The 13,406-nt window shown below is 34.3% G+C and overlaps 1 protein-coding gene across 7 annotated transcripts in view; it reads right to left on the bottom strand.

Moving 5' to 3' along the window:
• Positions 1–13,406, bottom strand: part of Cpeb2 (cytoplasmic polyadenylation element binding protein 2) — a 50,874-nt gene that overhangs the window by 24,985 nt on the left and 12,483 nt on the right. For all 7 annotated transcript variants that reach the window (XM_042674724.1, XM_042674727.1, XM_042674729.1 and 4 more), the window contains 2 exons: positions 12,006–12,096; positions 420–470 (listed from right to left, as the gene is read on the bottom strand). In XM_042674724.1, coding sequence (XP_042530658.1) covers positions 420–470; positions 12,006–12,096 — 142 coding nt within the window. The remainder of the gene's footprint in view (positions 1–419; positions 471–12,005; positions 12,097–13,406) is intronic.

Below are 13,406 nucleotides of genomic sequence, written 5' to 3'. Positions count from 1 at the left end.
ATTATATATACTTTGCAAACTTTATCTCCATTCTTAAAACTTGAGATCCTATTTCCATTTTATAGATGAGAAAATTTAGGCTGTAGTTACTTGTTCAATGGAAAACCAAGTCAATCAAGGAAAGCTTCTAAAATCTGTATTCAATTAAATCATAACCTTTCAGTGATTACACTAGTACATGCTTCAATTTTTAACTCTGCTATCTGTAAATAGCTACTGTTTTTATTTTTCACTGGTTTATTTTGAAATGAGGTTTTGGTATGTTGCCCTAGAAGGTCTTGTACCGATAGGCTCAGCTGACTACAGTGTTATACTTTTAAAATGATTAACTTTTGTCTATGGGGGAGGTTCAGGAAACATGTTAAGACAATCACCTATAAAAACAATTAAAAATATAAAAATATTTAAATAAAACTTACCATTTAACATTAACAGATTGTCAGTTCCTGGATGTGGATAGCTCAATCGACCTTTAAAAATAGAGAAAGAGGAATTTGAAGAAAAAAAAAATACAGAAAGAGGAATCTGAAGATCATATGACTACTTGATTCTTTTTTTGTTTTGTTTTGTTTTTTTGGTCGGTTGTGGGGCCTGAACTCTGGGTTTGGGCGCTGTCCCTCAGCTCTTCAGCTCAAGGTGAGTGCTCTACCACTAGAGCCACAGGCCACTTCCGGCTTTTTTGGTTTGTTTATGTAGTGCCTCATGCATGTGAGGCAAGCACTCTACCACTGGGCAACCTTCCCAGCCCTATTTCAAAAGCAAAGGGGGAAAGAATGCAGAAGAATAAAATAAAATTGGGCACTGTATATTTCTTAAGATTTAAAAAGATAAACTTCAACTCAAGAACTACCTTACCTTTGAAAATTGAAAATAGAATGAAAAGTCTTATTGCCTAGATCAAAAGATCACATGATTGGAAAGCAACAATACAGTACTGTCAACTTGTTCTTTTGAAATGAAAAAACAATGTAGGCATCAGTACTCTAGTCCTCCAAACTCAATATAGGATGTTGAATTTTCAAATTCTTTGGATTTTCTCTACAGATGTCTTTTGCAAAAAACAAAACATACTAACAAAAACCCAAACAAAACTTTGTAAGAATTTGCATTTCTAAATTAAAATCAACAAAAATTTTAGAACAAGAACTCAACATGGATTTTTAATAAGTCATATTTAAATAAATAAGTTTAATGAGCCGGTCGCCGGTGGCTCACATCTATAATCCTAGCTACTCAGGCTGAGATCTGAGGATCATGGTCAAACCAGCCTGGGCAAGAAAGTACATTAGACTCTTATCTCCAATAAACCACTAGAAAACCAGAAGTGGTGCTGTGACTCAAGCGGTAGAGCACTCGCTTTTAGCTGAAGAGTGCAGGGACAGCGCCTAAGCCCAGAGAGTTCAAGCCCCATGACCGACCAAAAAGAAAAGAAAGAAGTTTAATGAAAATATTTAAGCATATTGTTATGGCAGTTATTGGAAATGTAACTTGTTTATAGCGTTTGTAACTTGTTTAAAAATAAGAAATAAGAATTGAAAATACCAAAAGCTTAGGAACAGTATATCCAAGTATTTTTTTTGACTCAGTTTTCATTTTATATTTACAAATCATTATGATTTACATATCATTTTGTATTTACAAAATGCAAAAGGGACCACAGTAGTGTATAATATTATATAATGATATGCACAGAACACAGTGTGGTTTTTTATACCCAATGTTTTTATATCACTGAACTGAATGCCAATAACAAGGAGGATCATTATTTTGAGCCATTGAAAGATAGGATTTTTCTCTGATCCTGAATCTCTGGGAGATTATATTAGAAAGCAACTTTTGGCATAAGCTACACAATACAGTAACAAGATACCGTGAAGTAGCTTAAATGGTAAAGAGAATACACCGAGGAGCAGTATCTGCTTTTACTACCTCAGCAAGTAATTTTTAAAAGGTACAGGACAGAGTGTACTGGCTTATCTTTTAGCTATGAAGTTAATTTGATCATCTACTAATACAAGAATGAGTGACATAATCTGATCTTTATCTTAAAAACACATATATACATATATACACATATGAAGGCAATATAGGTATTTACACACTTAGCCCGAGATCTAATTTAAATAGCTAAGACATATTTGGACTTCAGAGTCAATATAGTTAAAATAAATTTTACTCTCTCCCACCAAAGGACAATTAACCATATTTTATATATTCCTACATTTCATAAAACAAGAAACTAGTTACCTAAATGACCTCTTAAATAAAGCTCACATACTCTAAAAACAAATAAGTTTATTGTTCTGGTACCTTAAAATAGAGTAAAAATTAGAAGAATATATAGAAGAGGAAAAAGACAGAAAGAGCCAGGAAACCACTTTCCTAATCTGAATTTCAGTTAAGATGGTTCATTACTTGGAAATTTCATAGTTTACTTGGGAAATATGACTATTTCTAAAGCATCTTATTTCAGATTATGAAAATTAGAGAACAATTTAAGGCCATCTAAAAAATACTATTGTTTCTGACTTGAGACAGAAACTAACAAATCCCCATGAGAGTGGCAATAAAACACATAAAACACATTGCAATTTAGTGTAACAGGTTATGTTACTGACAGTGCAGGATGTGAAGGGTACAAATATAAGGAAGATACAGTCTTTCTTAGGATGTGCTAGCACAGGCAGACAAACATACAACCTTAATAAAATCAAAGGGATTCAGGCAAGACTTCCTAGAAAAAATAAGCCAAGCCAAGCCTTTTTCCTGAGGCCTCCTTTCACTTGCTACATTTTATCTATCTAGCAAGTTCACTGTTCATTTTATTTATCCCAAGATGCAGGTAACAACTAATCTTTTTGACATCTTGGCTCTGAATAGATTTAAAAGGAGTACCAAATATGTAAAATTCAAAAAAAAAAGCCTCCAAGGTGAATTAAGTAAGCAAATTTAGACTCAAATTATCCAATTACTTTTCCTTTATTCAGTATTAGTATACTTTCTAAGTTAACTGTTGCCATTATTAAATTACTCTAAGAACTTGCCAACCTGCCAAGATCTGAATCTCAGCAGTTTGGCTTGAAGGTATCTTAACATTGTACTCACACGATAACATAATGTAGGGAAAGGTAGGGAGGCCCATAGGACAAGCTCACTTACTAATGAGTCAGAAAGTGATCACACAATGCGTAACTTTTTATCTTGAATAGAATATGAAAAATCCCACAAGCTTCAAAACAAACTTTTCCCTGTTGTCTAGAAAGCTTGTGGTACCTACAACCATTTTCTTTCTAGTTACCTGCTCATGGTGCTGGATGTGTGGCACATCCACAGGCACAGAGAGAGCTGCCTAAGTAAAAACTGAATTTCTTCCCTCTATTGCAGCTAAGTGTGACTTCAGACCTTGCCAGTAAGTTGTAAAATACAATTACTGTGTAATTCCTATAAGTATCCTTAAAAAGAGGGAATTTTCTTGGTTTTTGCTTTTTGGAATACAAATAGGATATCTATACTGAAAAAAGCCATCTTAGTCTAGGAGGCAAAAACTAGGTATTAAGGATAGCAAAAGAAGAAAAAGGGAACTTAAACCATGCAGTGTTAGTTTCTATGAGAGAGCCATCTTTCTCAATCTTCAGTGTTTGCTCTTAACCCAGAAGAACCTAAGCTGACAAATGAAGTCCTTTAGCAATGATTTTTTTTTTCTTCTGTGGCCCATGTTGGTCCTGAACTAGTGATCTTCCTGCTCATTCTCCTTGTTGATTACCAGGATGTCTCATCTTTTCATAATCATTTTAGTACAACTATGGATAATGAGTATGTATGTAACCACTTCTCAAGTCCTTATTTATTTTTTTTTTTTTTTGCTGTCCTGGGGCTTGAACTCAGTCAGAGACTGGGCACTGTCCCTGAGCTTCTTTTTGCTCAAGGCTAGCTCTCTACCACTTGAGCCACAGTACCACTTCCAGCCTTTTCTGTTTATGTGGTGCTGAGGAATCGAACCCAGGGCTTCATGCATGCTAGGCAAGCACTCTACCACTAAGCCACTGGGAACAGTCTTTATTTTCTATTAAGAGAACATTTAATTTAAAATAATTTTGAAAAATGTGTGCCTTAAAGTGTCAGTGACAAACTAAGAAACTTATAGTAACTTAAATATTGCTTTATTCATCTAATATGATTTAAACTAGTAATTTGTATTCAAAAGCTATTGTTCATTATTAGCCACAGTAGATATATACTAAACAATTAAAAATATTAAGAGGCTAGTACCTGTAGTGGCTCATGCCTGTATTACTAGCTAGTTGGGAGGCTGAGATTGTTGCAATTACACTGTGAGGCCAGTCTGAGCAAAAAAAGTTCACAAAACCCCCTCTCAATAAAGAGGTAGACATGGGAGTGTGTGCCTGTTTATCCTAACTAAAGCCTAACGCAGGTAGCCCTTCCCTGGGCAGGACCTCAAAAATTTCCAGAAAGAAACAGGGCTGGAGATATGGCTTAGCAGTTAAGAGACTCTAGTAAGAGCAAGGACTGGATTTCAAACTCTAGTACTAAAAAAAATAAAAATAAATTTAAATCCTAAGAAATTTAACAACTAGATACAACTATACAGATTATTACTTAGGCCAAATTAATGTCCAGATTACATTTGACTCCTTACATCATTATAACTGTGTTGGCTTTTGCTGCTCTTGAAATGTGATAGGCACTTGTCATTTCAGAATCTTTCTACTTCTGCTTAGAACCCATTTGCCTAGATATGGTTAAAGCTTGTTCTCTTTACTTCATTCAGATCTGAAATAGATGGCATCACAAGTCATCCTGCCAAAATACCAGCTGGTCTTTCTTCCTTTCACTATCTCTATAATAACCACCTTTTTTTTATCACCAAACAGTTTCTTATTGCTACACTTTAGAAAATATAACACCTCCAAGTGCAGAGACTGACTCTTATTCTTAACTGTATTTCTGAAATCAACAACAGAACCTGGCACATAATAGGTTTTCGAATATTGAAATGTTGAATTGGTAATAAGATTTTATTTCAGCTAATTTTCTAAATCCCTATTATAGGAGTAGGGAAAAAAAGAAAAAGTTCTTTTCATTTTTTTCCCAAAATTAAATTTTTCTCTCCTTTATAACTGTTTTCACTAGTAAAAACAATTTCCTTTATTCTTGATTTCACTTACTACAATTTCAGTTACAGTTATAAGCATGGGCTGGAACTACTAAAAGAAAATCCCAGAAATAAATAATTTGTAAGTTTTAAATTGGGTGCTGCTCTTGAGTAGCCTCAGGAAAACCTCACACTGGCCTGCCTGCTGTGTCCTGTCTAGGATGCGACTCATCCCTTTGTCTGACATATCCATACGCTGAACGTAATGGTGACAGAGTGCTCATATAAATAGCACTCAATCCTACCTAAGGTATCAGACATACACTGAGGTTCTTAAAGAGTGTAGTTTGTAGATGAGAAAAGTGAATTCCAAAGCTCTAATATGATTAATAATGAAATTAATTTGTCTTCAGTGAGGAGGTAATTGCTAAAGAACAAACATTATCATGCACTTTATCAATATTTTTTAAGAGAAATCTAAACACCTAAGCCATATAGTATAAGAACATAGGTTAGAATTAACCAATTAAAAAGGGAGGCCATATGACACAGAGGTTAAAAGTACAAACTCGAGCTACAAATTCTTCTTCACTTGTTAGCAGTTGAAACTTGGGCAATGATTGCTAAACTCAAGCCATGGTTGTCCAACTATACAGTAAGGGTCAATATCTCCATGTTAGTTGAGGAACTAAATCATATCAATGATGTATGATAAATGTGGTTGGTATAATAATCACTCTTCCCAAGTAGCCTTAATGGAAGAGAGCTAATAGTTCTTTATGTGCTTAAAATAAAGCATTGCCCTACTGGTTCTGGTAGACTCATCCAATATTTTCTCATCATCTACATTTCACCTTTATTTCTGAATCTAAAAATTTCATAAAAAGTCTGGTAAAATCCACTTAAGAGTGTGGTCATTACCAACCTTGAATAACTCCAACCTCTGCTCAGATCCAAGGGGCAGGACAGTCATTCCTGACCTCACTCCCAAATCTCAATGCTCATAAAAGCCTAAGAATGAGATCATACAAATGTAGAAAAGACCCTTAGATCCAAAGTACCATACCCCAAGAAAGCAACAGAATTATTCCTTACTTCTATCTAATAAATATCAATCTATGTTAGATTCAATTGAAATTAATCTAACTTACTCTTAAGCCAGGATCGTACTATAATTTTTTTCACTTACCAATACAAAAAGTTCTAGGTTTTTATCCAATACTATAAAATATAAAAAGAAACACCAAGTAATGCAATACCAAAATGTTTCTTTCAAGTAAAAATAGTCACAAAAGCAAAACAATAAAAAACTAAATTTAAGTCATTAATCATCAAACAAGATAATATACTATCATGTATTTTATAATATAATTGACATGTAATTAATATTAAAACTAAGATGAACTAAAGCCTGCAAAACTTGCACTGTAAAGGGGGTTTAAATGAAAATAATGCTGACTGTTGTTAAGAATAACAAATAAGCAAATAAAGATTACCTGTGGTAATAAAACCTGTGAAAAGGTTAAAAACAGAAAGTCCCTTCTTTATAATAGTGCCACATAACCATCAATTTTTGTATGGTATTCTATAAATTCTGAGCTATTGGCACTACTATAAATGTGTTAGATGACTTTTAACTAAGGGGGTAATACATCTGAGCATACTAGGCTAGGCTGAGATATGATGTTTGGTAAGGTAAGTGTATTAAATGAGTTTTTGACTTACAGTATTTCCAACTTGCTCTAAGTTTAGGAGAATATGTAATTATAACTTTAAAATCAAATGTATTAAATGTATCCTATAAGAATATAGACGAAACTGAATTTCATTTACAAGTTCAAAATAGTGTAACTGCAGTGGAACTGTTGTACAGTGTCTTCCATGCATGATATTCTATGGCCATTTTCTAAATTTCTAAGTAAGTATTAATTAAAAATCTGAATGGTTACATATAAGTTTAGTTATGTAACCAACCATCTATTGAGATACCCCTATATTTGCTTGGTATTATCATAAATGCTGATTCAACACAAATGAAAAAACAGACATAGTCACTATTCTCATGACTAGCTTGGTTTAAAAGATAAAAGACAGGGGGCTGGGAAGGTGGCTCAGTGGTAGAGCGCATGCCTTGCATGCCAGAGGCCCTGGGTTCGATTCCTCAGCACCACATTAGCAAAAAGAAAAAAGCCAGAAGTGGCGCTGTGGCTCAAGTGGTAGAGCGCTAGCCTTGAGCTGAAGAGCTGAGGGACAGCGCCCAGGCCCAGAGTTCAGGCCCCATGACCGGACCCAAAAAAAACAAACAAAAACCATATTAAACTACTATACAGTAAGTGAGAAAGGTACTGATAAAAGGAATCAAATTTTCTAAAAACCAAAAAAACAAAAAACTTCTAATACAAAATAACTTATACTCGGTAAGGTTATATAAGGGAATCTTCCCTGAGAAAGTACAAGTAGACTAGGGATTACAGAGACTTCCAATTGAACACAAAATACTGAATGAATGTGTTCTCTAACATGGCTAGGCATCTAGGTCTACAGTTCCTAGATAGAAGACTGGAAGACACATATTCACCTCCTCCTCCCAAACCACAAGAAATAACCTAGATACAGACACTGTATGAGTCTCACATGACTAGCAGTCAATGCTAATGAATAAATCTAACTACATATATAGTTTCTAAATCTCTGCTTTTATATTTATCAATAAATATGCAAATATGAATGCATAGTAAAAATGCTTATAAAAGCCTCTAAATAAGGAAAAAAATAGAAAAGATATTAAGGGAAGTATAGAGTGAATGGGAACAATAATCTTCAAATGAGAAATAATATTAATGAAAGTAAGCAATGATAGAAAATTCCTGGGCCTTGACCTAAAGTGCCTGGGTACTGTCCCTAAATTTCTTTGCTCAAGATCAGTGCTTTACCATTTGCACCAAGGCTCCACTTCCTGCTTTTTGGTTAGTAAGAGTCTCATGGACTTTCTTTCTTGGACAGGCTTTGAACCATGATCTTCAGATCTCAGCCTCCTGAGTAGCTAAGATTATAGGTGTGAGCCACCTGCACCCAGCTTCTCTCTAATTTTATTTTTGGCAGGTGAATGAAAAATACTCCATTCTTAGAAATGCATCTCTCTGTCATAGGAAGTAAGGACCTTCTAAGAGTGGCGATAACTGCTTTGCATATTTATAGCTGGCATTTGTTTTTTTCTATTGTATTTAATCCATGTGTTATACTTTCACAATTTTTCATAATTTTTTTTTTGCTCTCTGCCAGCACTTCTCCACATGTGCTCTACACAATACGCAATGCACATCAGGGAGTGGTCTCAAGCCTGTATGGTTAACATGTCCTCAGTTTGACAGCCTCTGCCTTCTCAAAACTTAAACTTTCTTATAAGTTTCTTAATTCTAAAATATATCTCTTCTCAATAAGAAGCAAAGAAATGTATGCTAATTATTTTGTAACTCTACTTTTAACTAAATGTTAAGGCCAATGGGATGCAGGAAAGCATCAAGAATTTGATCTTGCAACATCCACTTAGCACTTTAAAACAGTAATTTCTTATTTACTCAGGGGTTAAATTCCCTAAGATAAACAGTTTCTTTCTTCAGGAGCCTTAAAAACAGGAGTTTAGCAATTAGAAACTTAAACACACACACAGCTGATACTAAACACACAAGGATTCATAGAAGGTAAAGGTTTTGCAACCATACCTCTTGGCATAAAATCACATTCTAAACATTTCCCTGAGTTTCCTCTAATTGTTCAGCAAACGCTGGTAAAATCATGATCTGGTGAGACAGATCTTCTCCCCATCATACTCAACTCAATTTTTATGAGTTGAAATTTTTTTGTCCTTATACTCTGAGAAGGTTATAAGTAATTTTTGGTAAAAATGAATGCACAGTAAGATCTTTTATTTGGCTTCCTTCATCCCTCGTATAAACTTGGAACTTCCACTAATTAAACACTTTACATTGCTCTCTGTAGTATTTCCAACACTATGACAGTTATATGTATATTATGTTTTGCAGGTTCTGTCTCTCTCCCCAGTAAGGTATATAGTACATGTAAATAGAGTCATGTCTTTCACATACAATGTAACAGCCAAAAACTGTTACAAAATATGGGCACACTTAGTGGGATTAAAATGCACACCGGAACTGGGGATAGACCCTTCTTAACTGGTATAGACCATAATTATTTGTTGTTGTTGTTGTTGGCTGTGGGCTTGATCTCAGGGCCTGGGCACTGTTCCTGAGCTTTTTTGCTCAAGGCTAGTACTCTACCATTTTCACGACACAGTGCCACTTCTAACTATAAAAAATTTAAGGTGAAAATGGAGTTTCCCTACTGACCTGTAAAAATAACTGGGGTGTAGGAAAAGGAAACATTTCAGGTGTAAGTGGGAATAAGAAGGTGCTTCTATCAGTATAATCACTGTTTTCAGTAAGGTTGGTAACCTGATACTTTCTTCCCATTCTAAGTATTACTTCACTGGTTTTCTTTTTTTAACTTTTACTGGTTTATTTCTTTCTTTAGAGTGGGATTAGATGGTGAATTGATAGGCATACCTTTGGCTTTTTAATATCCAGCCAACATGATGGCTTCCACAGATTATTGTCTCCTCGCATTCACATCTCGTAAAAAGCAGGGCTGACAGACCTCTGAGGCTAGGGCACCAAAGACACGGAGGGGTTTACACTGAGCTGCATCACTCCCCGTATGAAATACCAGCAGCTAAGTGGCACGATGCTTTGGCAGCCCTGAGGAGAGGCCTGTACAGCAGTGGGCTGAGTCCTTCCATCAGCAGCCTTACCCCAACCTGCCAGCACATGAGTGGGCCACCTGGCGAAGAAATACTTCAAGCCAGATGGGAAAACAACAGGTTCAGCCAATTTCTTTTGACTGCTATCTCATGAAAGATCCTTTAACCAGAAATAATCAGTTAATTTGCTTCTTTAATTCTAATATACAGAAATCACATAAGGTGATAAATGTTCATTGTTTTAAGATGTTAAACTTTGGGGTACTTTGTTTTGTAAACACTAATATGAAGACAAAAAAGAAACTCAGTTTAAAATGTTAGCCTTCCCTTGCTTTTTTTTTAAACATGAGATCACTTAAATAAAAGGAAGAAATTTGTTAAAAAAAACATTTCAAAGAATAAGACTTTCTGGAGGGAGATGTCTTTGTATTAAAAGAGAAGGAAGAAGTGTTGGGATAGAGGCAAAGTGGTACTCAGATCAGGAAGGAAAGAAGGGAAAACAAATGTATGAATTAGCCTGGTTTGGTTCCTTCCATTTTTAATCACTTCCTAAGAAGATTCTACTGGATGTTTAAGTCCCATAAAAGTATAGTGATATAAGGTTGGAGAGGAAGAAAATATGTAATATGATACTATAAGAAGCATTAAGAATGAAAGATACATCCTAAATGTGCCAGGATTCAGTAGGAATTTTAAATAGACACAGGTGGCAACTTGCAGAAGTGGCTTTAGAGATTCTCATTTTTCTTCTTTTCTTGCCGTAATACAAGGGAATGTAAAGTACTCCAATGAGAAAGAGATCTGTCACCATGATCATTCTTAAAAGTGGTGGTTTTGCCTTTCCCAGAGCTAAAAGTAATTATTCTAACTGAAAAAATTAAATTCACTTCCTATTAGAGAAAAAAAACTCTTAAAAGACATTTTGCTATTCCCATTTTATTTTCTTAAGATCCTCTCTCTAGATTATTACCTCTCTATACTTTTAAAATAATCTAGGTTAGAAAAATACTGAGATAATTATGTGTAATGAAAAGTTTCTCTAACATATTAAAAAGTCTTTTAATAGAACACTGGAAAAAGTATCAATGAAAACTTTTTCAGTATCCACTGACAATAAGCTTGACCTTATTATACCTCATCCTAGAATTTCCAAGAGTATTCTTTCTAGAGAAGATGGTAAAGCAAAGAGGAGAATTTTTTTTCTTTGTTTTCAGATGATCTTACAATGTAGCCCAGGTTGTCCCTAAATTTGCGATTCTTCCGCTTCAGCCTCCCAAATGCTGGGATTACAGACATGCGCCAGCACAATTGGCTTTAACAGCAGATTCAAGACAAACACCATTGCAACAGTGAAAAAAACAAGACTCCAAATATACTCACAAAAACCATTAGAGGCCTCAAGCAAGCAAAGATAATAAACACAAAACCACCCTAAACTATGAATTTGTTCATTTATATTCAATTATCATTAGCATGCCTCAACAATCACTAATAAGTAGCCCCTGAACTCCAAGCTCATTAAAATAAAGGATTACAAAGACAAACTTTTCCAAGCAAAATCCAGAAGCAGAACAAAATAATTCAATTCTGGTCAGCTAAGCTGCCAACAATAGAGGTATAGGATATGTACACTAAATCTTCTAAGAAATTTTTAAGTAGCTTTATTTTATAGAATAAAATGAAGAAAGTTTACAAAATAATTTATGATTTTGATTCAATGAGAAGTTCTGAACCACAATCCATTAGTTTTGCTGCTAAATTTCTGACCTACTGAAACAGTATATAGGTAGTATGTATTGGTTGTTTTAAGCTAACTTTTATGGTAATTAATTATGTGGAAATAGACAACTAGTATCTCCCTTCAGGATAGCAGAGCTTGGTTGAGTTTCTCCATTTATATAAAAGGAAGTCAGAATATATTATATTAGAAAACATAAAACCATTACTTTTTTCATTTATATATGGAATATGCACATATGAAACAAGAATGTTGAAGAAGGTTCTTCACACACCATCTGTAATTCATTGCCACAGATACTACCTGGTCAACCCACACAAACTGGGAACCTAAGTGGAAAAATTGGTATTGGCATAAATTTATTTTAAGTTACATACCCTTAAGAGGATCATGCTCTGCTCTCATGATATCAATAAGGGAATTTTCCAATGAGTGCATATTCAAACTGTCATACATTCTACTTCGATCCTAGAAGAGAAGGAGAAGAAGCAATGAAGTTAAAAAATGGTTAAAAATACCTAAATTCTCTTTACATAAAATAGAACTTGATTAATACTTTACTAACCAATTTTTATCCCTCCAAATGCCAATAACTAAAGATCTCAATAAGTTACAATGTCTCTCACTGAAGGATAATACTTTCAATACATTTATCTCTAAAGTATCTTATAAAAATAAATTACTTTGGCAGAATTAATGTAGTACAGTAATTTTTTTTATCATTTCTATATAGATTCCTGGAATGTTATGGATATACAAAGTACTTTTAGTTATCTGTTTAAAGTTTTTCTGATTTCTAGGAAGATATACATTTCTCTTGGAATATTAACATCTGGGGGGTGGGGATAAAGATAATTGCACCACACTTTAAACATCTATCAGATACTTATTTGACTCAGTGATCTGAATTTCATAATAATGAATGTATAAGAAGTTTACATGGTAAAAATTAGAAGCATGAATTACTAATATCAAAACAAAAATAAAGACCTACAATGTTTGTGTTTAAATCTCACTCTCTAAAGAAATGCATGAAAAGTATCCTTATACATTGAAAAAATAACAATAAATCTCACTGTCTAACATGATCCCATATGGATCTTTCCATTTTGCAATCTTCTCCCCTCCCCCCCAAAAAAAGGTAGAAGAAAAGTGAAAATACTCTCAGTTCACTTATATAAGTTTAAGAATAAAATCTTTTGTCTTATCAGAGTCTTGTTTTCTGAAAGCTCAGTGTCTTCACTTGCTTACTACAGGATATTTTATTATTTATGGTTCATGAATTTACAGTATATTCTGCTCAACATCCATCCATACATTCTGAAAAAATACACCTGGGAAACTACCACAGAAAGCTGCTTCTGAGTCTCCTGACATATTCTCAAACCCCCAGTGCATCTCCCACTCACCTATGTGCCCAAATGTACAAATGTATGACACGTGGCAGGATAGACCATTTTAAACACTCAACAAATGATTACCATAGAAAACAGAAAAGGGGAATCAGAAAAATAAGCATGTATGCTGGGGAGATTAAGTCCCCACAAACAGCAAACTACCTACTTAACTGAGCCACCCACATGCTTCAAGAGAGACCAAATCTCTGTGATACAGTATTATACTCATTACATACATAAATTTTTTTTCTTAAGAAAGCGTTTTGCCTTTTACTCATTTTCCAAAGGGGGACTCCATGATCTAGAGAATATTCAGAGCCAGTTCTTTAGAGCTCTAAACAAAAACATAAGAAGCATTTTGACAAGAGGCTCATTTATTTA

This window comes from Dipodomys spectabilis, unplaced genomic scaffold (assembly GCF_019054845.1).
Source record: "Dipodomys spectabilis isolate Male_0828 unplaced genomic scaffold, ASM1905484v1 ptg000021l, whole genome shotgun sequence".
Classification (NCBI taxonomy): domain Eukaryota; kingdom Metazoa; phylum Chordata; class Mammalia; order Rodentia; family Heteromyidae; genus Dipodomys; species Dipodomys spectabilis.
This window is presented reverse-complemented; position numbering and strand designations above follow the sequence as displayed.